At 43.9% G+C, this 13,542-nt stretch overlaps 1 protein-coding gene across 3 annotated transcripts; it reads left to right on the top strand.

Moving 5' to 3' along the window:
- The first annotated feature begins 1,407 nt into the window (after positions 1 to 1,407).
- On the top strand, positions 1,408 to 8,371 carry LOC122542094 (dynein axonemal light chain 4-like). Of its 3 annotated transcripts, none has more exons than XM_043679454.2 (4): positions 1,408 to 1,425; positions 4,321 to 4,407; positions 5,640 to 5,723; positions 7,311 to 8,371. In XM_043679454.2, exons 2-4 carry the CDS (start codon positions 4,339 to 4,341, stop codon positions 7,473 to 7,475), a joined length of 318 nt encoding a protein of 105 aa, XP_043535389.1. In that variant the 5' UTR covers positions 1,408 to 1,425; positions 4,321 to 4,338; the 3' UTR covers positions 7,476 to 8,371. The 3 variants fall into 3 exon arrangements, with proteins under 3 accessions (XP_043535389.1, XP_043535390.1, XP_087834330.1); XM_043679455.2 differs by lacking the exon at positions 1,408 to 1,425 and adding an exon at positions 3,060 to 3,350; XM_087978204.1 differs by lacking the exon at positions 1,408 to 1,425 and having other exon boundaries at positions 3,831 to 4,407.
- The last annotated feature ends 5,171 nt before the right edge of the window (positions 8,372 to 13,542 follow it).

Genomic DNA, 13,542 nt, shown 5'->3' with positions numbered 1-13,542 from the left:
TGCCGCACTGTCGGAGGGTGAGTGCTGAGGGAGTGCCGCACTGTCGGAGGGTGAGTGCTGAGGGAGTGTCGCACTGTCAGAGGGTCAGTGCTGAGGGAGTGCCGCACTGTCGGAGGGTGAGTGCTGAGGGAGTGTCGCACTGTCAGAGGGTCAGTGCTGAGGGAGTGCCGCACTGTCGGAGGGTGAGTGCTGAGGGAGTGCCACACTGTCGGAGGGTGAGTGCTGAGGGAGTGCCGCACTGTCGGAGGGTCAGTGCTGAGGGAGTGCCGCACTGTCGGTGGGTGAGTGCTGAGGGAGTGCCGCACTGTCAGAGGGTCAGTGCTGAGGGAGTGCCGCACTGTCGGTGGGTGAGTGCTGAGGGAGTGCCGCACTGTCGGTGGGTGAGTGCTGAGGGAGTGCCGCACTGTCGGTGGGTGAGTGCTGAGGGAGTGCCGCACTGTCGGTGGGTGAGTGCTGAGGGAGTGCCACACTGTCGGAGGGTGAGTGCTGAGGGAGTGCCGCACTGTCGGAGGGTCAGTGCTGAGGGAGTGCCACACTGTGGGAGGGTCAGTGCTGAGGGAGTGCCGCACTGTCGGAGGGTCAGTGCTGAGGGAGTGCCGCACTGTCGGAGGGTCAGTGCTGAGGGAGTGCCGCACTGTCGGTGGGTGAGTGCTGAGGGAGTGCCGCACTGTCGGAGGGTCAGTGCTGATGTGTTTCTTAGGCACAGCGCCGCTCTTTAAGCAACAGCCAGGCCGTGAACCTGTGAAGGAACGAGAATCGACAACAGAATCTGACAAACTACCTCCAAAGCAAACAAAGTGAAAACAAACGAAACTTCATTATGGTCTTATCGGACAGACTGACGGACAAATCTCCCCTCGAGAGGACCACAACCAGAGGGAGGAGACACCCGCTGATGACTGACAACGCCACTACCCAATCTGGATGCGTGATATCTGCCCGCAGGCCAATCAAAGGCGTTAGAAGGCCGGAATGTTGGCGTGTGTTTGACGTCAGTCGCAGCCAATGAGAGACAGGATCTCCTGCATGGCGGCAAATCACGACAGTGGGAGGCGGGCACAAAAGCCCCGGTTCTAACTGACAGCCTAATGACCAACGAGAAAGCAGGTACTCGGCATAGCGACCAATCAGTGGCTTGGAAAAATGAGTCCTATGGCCACGACTTTGACTGGCGTCCATCCTAGCGAATGGTAAACAAGATCCAGAACGAGGGACGAATTGGAGGTGGAGATGGGCGGGACCGTCTGACCTTCTACGTTACGTCATTTTGAGTGACGTCCCTTTAGACTAATGAGAAGCCAGCCCCTGGAAGATGTGGCCAATAGGACCTGCTGGGGGTTGGTACATCCGGAGGCGTCTGGGTCCCGGATTTTGTCCCTAACAACGGCTGGAGTGGGAGAGAGGGAGGGACGGGGTTTGGTGCAGGTGAGTCCATCCCATCAAATACCGGCTCTTGAACGACGTGATACGGACTTGGTTGAGGGAGTGACTATCGGTGCTTGCCCGAGCTCCTGAAACAGTCCGTGAGGGAAATGTGAGAGACCTGCATTTGTATAGCGCCTTTTGTCTCACTCCTCTTTCCCCACCCCCCTCAGGATACACCTCAAGAGCTGGTGCAGTTCGCGAGTTTTGAGAAGACCTGTAGCTCAGGTTGAGGTACTAGACGTAAGTTTGTTCACTGAGCGCCATCCCCGAACTTCCTGCATGAATACCTAAAGAAACAGGTGCCACCTAAATGAAAATGAACCTTCTGGCTCAGCGACCAAACATGCATCCAGCTAGTGTTGTCATTTGTTTTATTGTTGAAGAGCAGTCACTGTGTGAGGAAATTCAGCAGCCAGTTTGAACACAGCAAGACCTCTCAGTGGGATCAATGATATGAGGATCTGATTTGGGGACTGGGTTTATGATCTGAACGAGGGGTTCTAAGCAGCTTTGTTTATAAAGGAGAACGAATAGAGCTGCTGGACATCATAAAACATTACAGTACAGTACAGGCCCTTCAGCCTTCGGCGTTGCAGTGGTTTGGCGTTAGTTTGGTGTTTTAACAGAATCTTTAGTGTAGAAAGAAAACTTCCAGAGGTCGCTTGCATACATAAAACAAAGTGTTTCATTTATATAGCTCCATCACTTCCTCTGGATGATCCAGGGTACCTTACCACCATGTTCTAAGATCCTTCCATACGTGTATGGTGATGAACCTATAGCAATCTCAGCTGGGATGGGGGGGTCCTATTTTAATGACCCTTTGCTGTTGCCTAAACAAGTTGTTTGTTGAGAGGTAGATTCCACAATAAGTGAAGCTAACATTGGCTGGGTTGTTTTCAGCATATGTGCCTGTTGCCAAACCAATCAAAGAATCATACAGAATATAGAGGGATTGTTATAACATTGCTGATTGTGAAATCTTAGTATGCACAAACTGACTGCTTCTGTATGGTGAGGCAGCCAAAGTTATGTGACCAGTTGGATACCCACAGCTAATCTTACAAGCATGACACACAGATCCTAAAACATAAAGCATCCAATTGAGAGTCACTAGCCAACAACAGAGGAAAATGCGCACCTACCGAGGGACACGCACCATCATGACGACTACTCTCTACAGTCAAGGCTACAGGCCAAGTGCTGGTAAGCTGAAGAAGGGCCTGTGCCCGAAACGTCGAATCTCCTGTTCCCTGGATGCTGCCTGACCTGCTGTGCTGTTCCAGCAATAAAGTTTCAACTTTGATCTCCAGCATCTGCAGACCTCACTTTCTCCTCAGCGGTAGTTTTTGTCAATGCAGAATATGAGTCTGCATTGACAAAAACTACCGCTTACCAGCACTTGGCCTGTAGCCTTGACTGTAGAGAGTAGTCGTCATGGTGGTGCGTGTCCCTCGGTAGGTGCGCATTTTCCTCTGTTGGCTAGTGACTCTCAATTGGATGCTTTATGTTTTAGGATCTGTGTGTCATGCTTGTAAGATTAGCTGTGGGTATCCAACCTGTCAGATAACTTTGGTTTCCTCACCATACAGAAGCAGTCAGTTTGTGCATACTAAGATTTCACAATCAGCAATGTTATAATAACAATCCCTCTATTTTATTGTTTGCTTGGGAGAAATTAGTTCCATTGTGAGGAGGACCAAGGAAGTATTGGCAGAAGACAATTGGAGGTATTTGGCAGAAGGGGGAGAAAAAGCTTAGGGCAAAGGGGAAAGAATAAAGGACTGGGATTAGTTGCTCAACTCTTTCAAAAGCTAGCACAGGCATATTGGGGTGAACGTATTCCTGTGCTGTAAGACTCCATTTGGAAAACATTACATCTACTTGTGTTGCAGCTGACAGTCAAAGTGAGCTGGAGTTTGCAGGTAGGAATACTTGGTGCTTTGTCTGCTGATACAATTCATGCCCTTCACTGTCGTCCCTCCCTCCAAGGCCATTTGCAAACATTGCATATCTTCCTTCTTTTGTGTTTCGATTATAATTTAATTATAAAACTGGAAACTTTGAAGTTACAACCACCAGCCAGTTGTGGTGCTGTACCACCATCTAAACTATAAACACTTTAGTCATCGAAATGGATGAACAACTAATTTCCTACAGTTAAATGTTGGCAAAGCCAATGCTTAAAGTCCTTGCTTCAAACTCTTTTCCCTAACCAGCATCCTTTTCCCTGACAACTGTCTGAGACAAATCAAGTCTGCTCACAATTTTGATGTATTATTTCCCAAGGTGATCTTCTGACTATGCAAGGTTTTTTCTTTTGCTGCTTTGAGTTGCAGGTGTAGGGAATTGCAAATTCTTCCTGTATGCACATTGATCTTTTCATGCCTACATGTTTTAACATCCTTTTCATCCTGTGAATTTTAACCTTTTTAGGTTCTGATCACTGCAATGTGTAGACTAAGTAGAAAAGTCCCAATGGTTTAGAAGTGAGCTTTTGACTAGTTTTTGGTTTTGTTGCTCATTTTTTTTCATGCTTCAGCCTCATAGGATCTGTTATAAAGCAGGTCATCTCATGAGTTGAGGATATTTTATCTCCATTGCTTGGATTATCGTTCCATTATTGCTAGACACCCTTTGAAGCTCACCCAGATGGTTATTATGAGTTTGCCTGCTTTTTGACTGTGGCAAGCAGAACATTTCATTTACATCCTTACTGGCTTTAACTTAAGGCAATATACTGTACTCAATTGTCTACAAAAGGATGTTTGCTTAGTCAACAGGTATTGGGATTGAGAGATGAGAAAGAATCCAGGATTGTAGCTGAAGTGGTTTAGTTTTTGGTGTGATTGCCTTTCAAAATGAAAAAATTAACAGCTATTCCTTTCCAAAAAGGGATAGAGTCACTGTGTAATGGCAGAGCCCGAGGCAAAGAAAGAAGATGCAGACTCCAGACGAATTCAAACCTTTCCTATTGTCAGGGTGAGTTTCAACTAGTCTGAATCAACCTCATTCCCAGCAGAGACTAACTCTGACCATTCAATTCAATAGCCTAGCTGGCTCATGGGCCTATGATTTTGAAGTTTCCCAACAATCGGGTGCTTAAATGTTCCTTGCATGTAGTTTGTCCAAATCTGGAGGAAATTCCTCCCTCGTCAAAGCAGGGTTCCTTGCACTAGACAGACACATGCTTAGTTAATCTCTCAGTAATCTCATCAAAGTCAGCTCATAGGCTGTAGCTGTAAGATTTATTCATTAATGAATTCATGCCCTCACACTTTAAAATAATTTAATTTCACTTGATGTTGTTCTGATTGAAGCCACAGAGTTTAAAAACTTTATTAGGCCAAATAAGATTAACATTTAGACCACCATCATTGGATGTGATAGGAATGTCCCTAAAATACAGATTGTGATGTGAACTGTTGTCACACCCACTCATTTTTGCTAATTAATCAGGAAATTCCTGTCGATCATTGCTAAAGCATACCATGACCCTCAAAAGTCTCATTTGTTCAAACTGACAAAATATCTACTATTTCTACATAGATTTGATTTTCATCTTTTTCTTAATCTTTAGTAAGCTTGTGGTGAGCTTTATGCTAAGTAGACCACATCATTGTGCATTCTTGTGTCCTGACAAATTATTCCAGGTGGCAGAGGATACTTGTGATTTTAAACCTGTGGGAATCCAGTGTGAAATGCATTTGGAAGCTTTGAACCATTCCCAAGTGGATATCCACCCAGAGTGCAATTTGTCTCTAATCTAGTGCTTCCCAACTTTATCCCACCATGACTGACTTTGAGGCTTGAAAATGATTGTGACCCTTCAGCAAAATTGTGAAGTTGGGAGAAGCTGAGTGTGGGAGCTTGTCTGTTAGGACAGGAGCACAACCATTACACACTCGAGCTGAGCTGATGGCTCCACTTGGAGTCCCAATCCCCATTTTGGGAGATGCTGCCCTAACCTCAGCCAAACTCTCTCTGGATATTGTGGCTTTTGGGGAAATGGGGGATCATCACCATCACAACCACGCAAGTAATTGTGATGAAGATATTACTGGGTTAGTCACAGTGCTTCCACAATTGTAGAAGTTATTCTAAAAGTTGACTGCTTCAAGACAGATTCACATACAGATTTGAGTGCAAGCTACACATGAAGTCCTCCCTCCAGTCGAAACTGCTTCTTCAGTGTCTGTCATCATCTTTTGCAGTTTTGTGATATGCCAGAGGAAATGAAAGTGGAGACGATGGAATTGTGTGTCACAGCGTGCGAGAAGTTTTCTGCGAACAATGAGGTGAGTGTCATACTCACATTATGTGCAGCTGGATGGGTGGCTTGCCTGAAATACCTTGTTCCACAGTCAGTATTGATGGTTCCACAGAACCAGAGAAAAGTTATGATGTGAAAGTTATGATCCATTGTGTCTGTGTCTATTCCATGATAGTTTAGTTACCAAACATATTACTATGTGTGTTCAATATTACCCTAAACTCTGGGTGCACTGCCATGGAGAGATCTTAAGGGAACTGCATGAAGGAGCAAACAAACTGTGCACAACAAAAAGGAAACAACAAGAACATTGCATACGATACTAAACAGTACAGATCAAGAAATTGTACTCTGATATCTGCCCTGTAATCAGTCAGTGTTTCTACTCCTAACTAATATCTGTCCATTTCTTTTAGAATGTCTGTGTGTGTTTGTGCATCATGGTGGCTGTATCATCTCACATGATCAACAGTTATGTTTTCACTCACAGTAAGAACAGTATGGCTGAACATTTGACAGTTAAAGTCAGCATCCTTTTTTTTGAGGGGGGAAGAAAGAGTTTAATAAACAGTATTCTTTTGTGAAAGTGGCGGGAGGTAACATGTAAAACTCCACTTGATGAGTTACACATGCTCAGTTATTTTTGGATTCTGTGAAAAGAAAACACAGCCATTTACCTTAGAACTATAGTGCTCTGCACTTTTCAAACTTTCTTAACTCTGGTACTGTATTTGTATCAATTTCTCTTTCTATGTGAACAGCATTCCCTTTTCCAAATATTTTGCCTCTGGATATGGGTAAAGTTGATCAGGTTGAATTAACCTATGAAGGTGTATTACACCACTTACAGGCCAAAGTCCTCATGTGAAGGAACAGCAACATTTTTGCAATAGTTTGGGGGGAGAGGAGACCCTGATTCCTGCATTAAGTGCCGGACTGTTGCATTGCCCTATTCACTAGATTGTGTTATACATATGCAGTATACTCGGGTAAATGGCATGGAGGGTAATGCATGCAAAGGCACAGTCTGATCAATCAGTATTTACCCAATTTGGTGTGTCTTCCCAGTGGTCTGACAGAAGCGAAGAATCTCTCTGGAATATGGTTTGTTGTAAGCAGGAGCTCTTGTTCTGTCAACTCAATGTATCAGCACAGAACAAATAAGATTTAGATCCTATTTTAGAGAAACCACATGTATTTTTCATTCTCTCTTCCTCCTATCAGGGCGATAGACCTTGGACTGTATTGCTAGAACAAACTGAGTCCAAATGTGTAACAACAGCTCAACCTACCATATTTTTTCAAAGATTTTGGAAACGCACTGGTAAAGACTTGTTTTCCTGGGTCTTAAATGCAGTTTGTTCACAAACCGGATTCCAGTTCTGGTTTCTACATTCTAATATCTGAATTGCTAAACAATAAAATGACCCAGTGGGGAATACTTTAGGACATAATTACAAGTCACCACACACACACAATGTTTCACACTCCTCGGATAGCTATATTGTGTTGTTATATTGTGTAATAAACACTTTAATTCTGATTTGTTTTCTATGGACAACTTCACTTCCCATTTTTAAACAATAATCAATTTGTTTCATCTCTTCCACAGACTGCAGCCAAAATGATTAAAGAGACTATGGACAAGAGATTTGGTGCTTCTTGGCACGTGGTAGTCGGTGAAGGATTCGGATTTGAAGTCACTCACGAGATGAAGAACATTCTGTACATGTATTTCGGGGGCAACATGGCAGTGTGTGTGTGGAAGTGCACATAACATGAATGGTCTGCATGTGGAACAGAAATACTGACTCTCCTGCTTCCCCTTCCAATCCTAACTCGTCTTTGAGCATGACTGGACAAAGGACACTGATTCAATCCAACCGTTACGATGGGTTATCCTGCAAGCAGGCCATTTGCTGTTTAAAAAGACATGTCATTTTAGAGTTTCAACATGGGCAGGGGCAAGAACTGAGGTTTTAAGTCTATCTTCCAACAAGGTACAAAATTTCAATGTTCAGAAATGATCGATATTATCACTCAAGCAGGTGTAGTGGACTTGTAATATGGCTGGTCTGTTACAAGGGGAATGATCCACAGCAAGTATGCTCCTCTGTATAGTGTTTTTAAGTAATTTTTAGAATCTTTTTATTCCATTGCAAGCATAACAGCGCATGTATTTCTGAAAGAGTTTCCTGTGAACATCTGAACCTGAACCCCTCTTCTTTAACATGTGGTCATTGAAGCAGCAACCATTTTGGATTAAAATGGAATGATGCTGACATTCCTAGGCAAGGGAGACTGGGGTGGGGGGGGGAGTGGTGGGGAGGCAAATTGAGTACGAGTTTCACACTGTCCATTTGAAATTTAACAGGGATTCTGGTCCAGGTTATTTTTGTTTTTGTGAAACTTGCAGGGACCAGATGGAAATAGGTTGAGGGAGACAAGAAGAGACCAGTCTATTTCAACATTAAAACACTCAGTCTGTTCAGGTTCCCTGGTTAACCAACTCCATAACTGGGGATGTGAATGTCGCATGTCTTGGAGTTAAAATCTCAGTTGACTGGTTTCTAAATACTTGCAATTTTTTAAACACAACTTTTTAAAAGGTATTGTAGCAAAGGTTCTCACTTGTATCTTCACAAGTTTTATTAAAAAAAACACTACTTGAAATACCTTCTGTGGAGTTTTTTAAGCTTTAACTAAAGGATTTTGCCCCTCAAGGCTCAAGTGCTGAATAGATTGTTCAAAATGCACTTTGTGCATGGGAGGACCTCACAAATAGCTATGAGGTAACTGGCCAGATAAAGGTTCAGTATTGGCTAGGATATTATGGTGCACTACCCTGCCCTTCCAATGTTTGACTCCAATAGGGCTTATGGGACTGCTATTTCACATCTTTCTGAAAGAGCATGTTTGATAGTGCAGCAGTACTTCAGCCTTGATTATGCTTTGAAATCTCTAGAATGGAACTTAAATCCACACCTCTCTAAACCAGGTACGAGAGTACTACCCAGCTGGACGGAGGATTGCTGGATAGGGATCAACAGTAAGAATCCCGGTCTGAATATCTTCAATATTTATCTAGTGTGCTGTGTAATCTTCCCTGTGGAAAGGATTATTTGGGAAGAACCTTTGTTATCGCAAACAACATTGCAAAACCTCTAAACCTCTATTGGCTATAGTGCAGATCCAACTGATCATGAACTGTAAAGTTATGGTGTTTCTTCCAGTTGAATTTATAATTCTAAAAGAAAGTTGCACCACTGTAACTGATAACCCAGTAAGGTTTTGCAACTTGAAAATCAAGCATTACATAATATTGAGCAATGTTGCACTTTTGAAATAAAAAGAGGGTGAAGTTGGATCTGAATTGCACCAAGAAGCTTTTGTGTTAAGGAAATTCTGCGTGTCAACAGCCCTCTGGGTTGTGCTACAGTGTGTTACAAAGCTATAAGCATCAAGTGTAGCAGAGGTGGGAAAACATCCAGAGCTTGCAGATGGAGAGTCTGTGTCTCTCTCGCTCTCAAGCTGTTTTGCTCCCGCTCGTGTTCTCACTCTCGTGTTTTTTCACAATTTCTCTCTTGTGCGCTCTCCTCTCCTTCCTACCCCTCCCACAACCCCTCACTGTAGGGGAAGAAGATAGGAAGTCCAAGAAAAGAAAGGGAAGACTTCAAACAAGAAACAATTTAATAAAAGCACAATATGTAGATGTTGGAAAAACCAAGTGTGGGAGCAACTCTGCAGGAGTGAGAGGGAGTTAGTGTGACATTAACTCAAGAGTCTGACATGACTCTTCATTGCAGAGCAAATCTACATTGACCTGATCAAGTGTTGAATCAAAGGATGGCTATTACTGGTACAGACAACAGCATCTCTCCACTGTAAACATCAGAAGGGCTGTGAGAGGAAAGATAACCTTCCACCTTGTAATCTGAATTTATTTTCAGAATCTTATTTACTGTTCTTTTCCTACTCCGAGTGTATATGTTAAACCTTTTGTCTTTTGTCTGTCTTAATCTGATTGTTTGTGAGTGTGTATGTTCAGGGTACAGTTTAAGTTGCATAAATTAGAAATCCTTTCTAATCTTTGTAGCTTATCCTAAATAAATGAATTATAATAAATAGTTTTATTTTGCTTCTACTGAAGAAACCTGATGTGAATTGGTTTTTGCTGGGTGATAGTCAGTCAAGCAGATTGGGGTTTTGGTGACCTCGTTGGGATTTTATACATCTTATGCTGATTGGGAGAATAGTGGGGTGTAATTGTCAATACACTGTTGCCAGTTAAATCATCAGTCTTGGCTCTAATTTTAAAATTAGTCACCTCTTTCTGGACGTGTCAATTCTGCAGGAGCTAGGTGGGTTGGCTCAAAACTATCAAATTCCTTTACCCGTTTAGACACCTCAATCACACTACCCTTCACAGTTTTAAACCTGAAGAAATAGAAATAATATGTATGTCTTTGTAATTCTTTTTCCCTGTAATCCTTCGTTGCAAGGGGGTTGTCAGAAAGGCAGCCACTAGTTGCCCATCTCTAATTGCCCCATGGACAGCGTGGCTTACTGGTTGATTTCAGAGCACAGTTATTATAACAGAAATTGAGTTTGGTAGTTCAGCTGGTACCTTTAACAGTTTCACTCTCCTACAATGCTGCAGCTCAGTGTCAGCCTGCGTTATGGGTTTAGGCTTTTGAAATGGGTTTGTACCCCCAGCTGTGTGACCCACATGGGAGTGAGAGTCACACTGATCCACACCGAGATCCTGAAAGGGCTTATGATGTGTCACTGCTAAACTGGAATTGGAATGATATGGGAATCCTGGCTGGGATTTCCCTTCCCGATTTCCACACTATAGAAAGGATTATTGTAGAGAATGGCTTTGGGAATATCCTTCTGGGACACCTTTACTTCCGACATTTGTGTGAACTGCATTTCTCCACAAGATGGCACAATTTATCAATAAATGTCTTTTGTTGACATTTTTACACATTGTTGAATCGAGATTGGTGTGGTACAGAAATGTTGAGGAATTGCAAGATCGCTCTCCCTCCATTTCTCAGTTGATAGCCTCCAATCAGAACGTTTTGGAAGCATAAATGTGGGGAATTAACATCATCAACCATCAAATACAGGTTACTGAGGACTCTGTGGGGTGTCAGAAAAGCAGCCACTATCTGGGCTGTCATCCCACCTTAATCAGACACTTTTTTTTTCTCATTGCTGCATTTTTGCCCAAGTAATGAGAGTTAATTAACATCAAATTAAATGATTGGTGGTGATCTGGCTGAGAGCTGCCCAGAGAGAGACTCATATTTTCAATGCTAACCACTAAGCACTATGCTGCCTGGAGCGACTCCCCAAGCAGGGATATCTTCCATTCGTTCCTCATTGGGCTAGTAATCCATCCATAAGAGAAACTCTCACCATTTCCTGCTGGGTTAATGAGAATGTTGTCAGGGTCCTGCCCTTTAATCACTATCATGGAATAGTCAACATCCACTGGAACAAGTGGGGGGGAGAGAGCGGAAGAGAGCTCCTTCAAACTCTCATTCAAGGGATGACAAACCCACCCAGGATAGTGACAGTACAGTGTTAGATACAGAGTATAGCTCCTCTACACTGTCCACCCCCATCAAGCGCTCCCAGGGACGGGCAGCCCAGGGTTAGATACAGAGTAAATCTCCCTCTATATTGTCCCCAACAAATCCTCCCAGGACAAAGGGAGCATGTAAAGACAGATGGGCACTTTTGTTGCAATTTTCCAATTCATGAACTTGGCAGGGGTATTAGAAGTTAGAACTCATGATGATTCTTGCCAGCTCATCAGTGAGATTCTGGATGAGGAGGTTAATGCACAATGTTTGTGACTCACCACCAGTTAAGATTCCCTACAGTATGGAAACAATCCATTCAGCCCAACAAGTCCACACTGACCCTTAGAAGAGTAATCCACCCAGACCAATTCCCCTACCCTATATTTACCCCTGATTATGGGCAATTTAGCTTGGCCAATTCACCTAAACTGCACATTTTTGGATTGTAGGAGGAAACCCACACAGACACTGGGCGAATGTGCAAACTCCACACAGTCACCCGAGGCGGGAATTGAACCCGGGTCCTTGGTGCTGTGAGGTAGCAGTGCTAACCACTGAGCCACCATGCTATCCCTAATGCCCTGAAATGATCGGTAAAGGAGCCAAAAAGGCAGCTCCATTCTGAATTGACAAACCACAGCGAGCTGCCTGACCAGTTTGGGTGATCTCTAACTGTCCCAGTATGTGTGATGACATGAAAGCTGAACTTGTTGTAGGGTCTCCCAGAAACTGAACTGACTTCATGCTGGGGAGGTCAGAATGTGGGATAGCCAGCGTTCAACTTTAACATGGCTATAGCCGCTGGTGACACGTCAAGGAGAAACTGTACATGGAGACTGTACTGAGCTGCAAAACCTACACAAGAACAACTTGCGTTTATTGTACAACAGTCGCCATCAAATGGGGCCTAGTTCCATATGATCTGCCAGCATCCAGCATCTCTGCAGATGCACAGGAACTAGCAGTGTTGAACTCGGCGGGGGGAGGTTTGGGAGCGGAGATTAAAGAGATTCAGAATCATGGTGGTTCCAGAGGAGGTTGCAGAGATAGTGAGGGGTGTAGGGGCTGAAGGAGGTGACAGAGATAGGGTTGTAGGGGTTGGAGGAGGTGACAGAGATAAGGAGGTGTGTAGGGGCTGAAGGAGATTCCAGAGATAAGGAGGGTTGTAGGGACTGAAGGAGGTGACAGAGATAGGCAGGTGTGTAGGAGTTTGAGGAGGTGATAGGGATGGGTGTAGGGGATGGAGGAAACTGCAGAGACAGGGAGGGCTGTAGGGGCTGGCCCAGAGCTAGGTATAGAAAGGATAGCCAATTTTCTGGACCAACATTTCTCCTAAACTAGCTGACTGTCTCACTGTTGCTGGCAGTCTGTCATATGCTATATGTTTGCAGTAACTCCCAAGTAATCAGTGTCAATTAACTTGAAATCATTGTTTGTGGTTTTGAGTTGTTTCCATTCCTTCCTCCAGGCTAATTGCAATGCTTTCCATCACAAACTCAGTAACATTTCTCTGGGGTTATCAACTAAATGGTACTATCATAACCTGATGCAGGAACAGAGAGTGTTCAGCTAGTGACAGCATTTGCTGTCACTAGCTGAGTATAAATAGCAGTTCAGAAACACAAAGGAACCAGGTCAGACTTTAGCTCTTTGCAGGTAGGACTGAAAGCTGAGACAAACGGTGGATTGTCAGGATTGAGGACAAAGCAAGAAAATTATATTAAACATTCAAAACACTGTGGTGAGACTGGTGATGGAAAGATCAGAAACCAAAGAACTCTCATGACACTGAGTGTGATTCATTGGACAGGTACAGACAATAGAATAAGCTGATTAAAAACAACAGGTTGAATCTGATGCGTTTTTGGTGAAGCGTGTGTTGTGTTGAGTTTTCTGGAGGGATTCTTGCTGTCAGGTTCACCTGTTTTCTTACTATTTTTTAAACCAAACTCCCCTCAGTAACCACCTACCCTTCTCCCATGGCATTCCTCATGCCTGATTCCATGCCCACCTCATCACATGCCATTCCCAGAATAACTCACTCTGACTGGGATATCTGGGATTTACAACCACGCCCTGCTCCTGTGCCATCTTTAAAAGCCCATGGTGTACCCAGACAAACTCTGTCAGTCCAGAGCTGCCCTGGCCAGTTCCTGATTTTACCCCGGATGTACCAGACAGGGGTACCAATGCCCCACATTGCAGGCAGTGGACATGGGCAGGGATATTAGAACATAGAACATAGAA

The sequence above is a fragment of the Chiloscyllium plagiosum genome, unplaced genomic scaffold, assembly GCF_037043375.1.
Source record: "Chiloscyllium plagiosum isolate Xiang-an unplaced genomic scaffold, Cpla_swu_hap1 HiC_scaffold_33, whole genome shotgun sequence".
Lineage (NCBI taxonomy): Eukaryota > Metazoa > Chordata > Chondrichthyes > Orectolobiformes > Hemiscylliidae > Chiloscyllium > Chiloscyllium plagiosum.
Note: the sequence above shows the minus strand (reverse complement) of the source record. Positions and strands in the feature narration are given on the sequence as shown.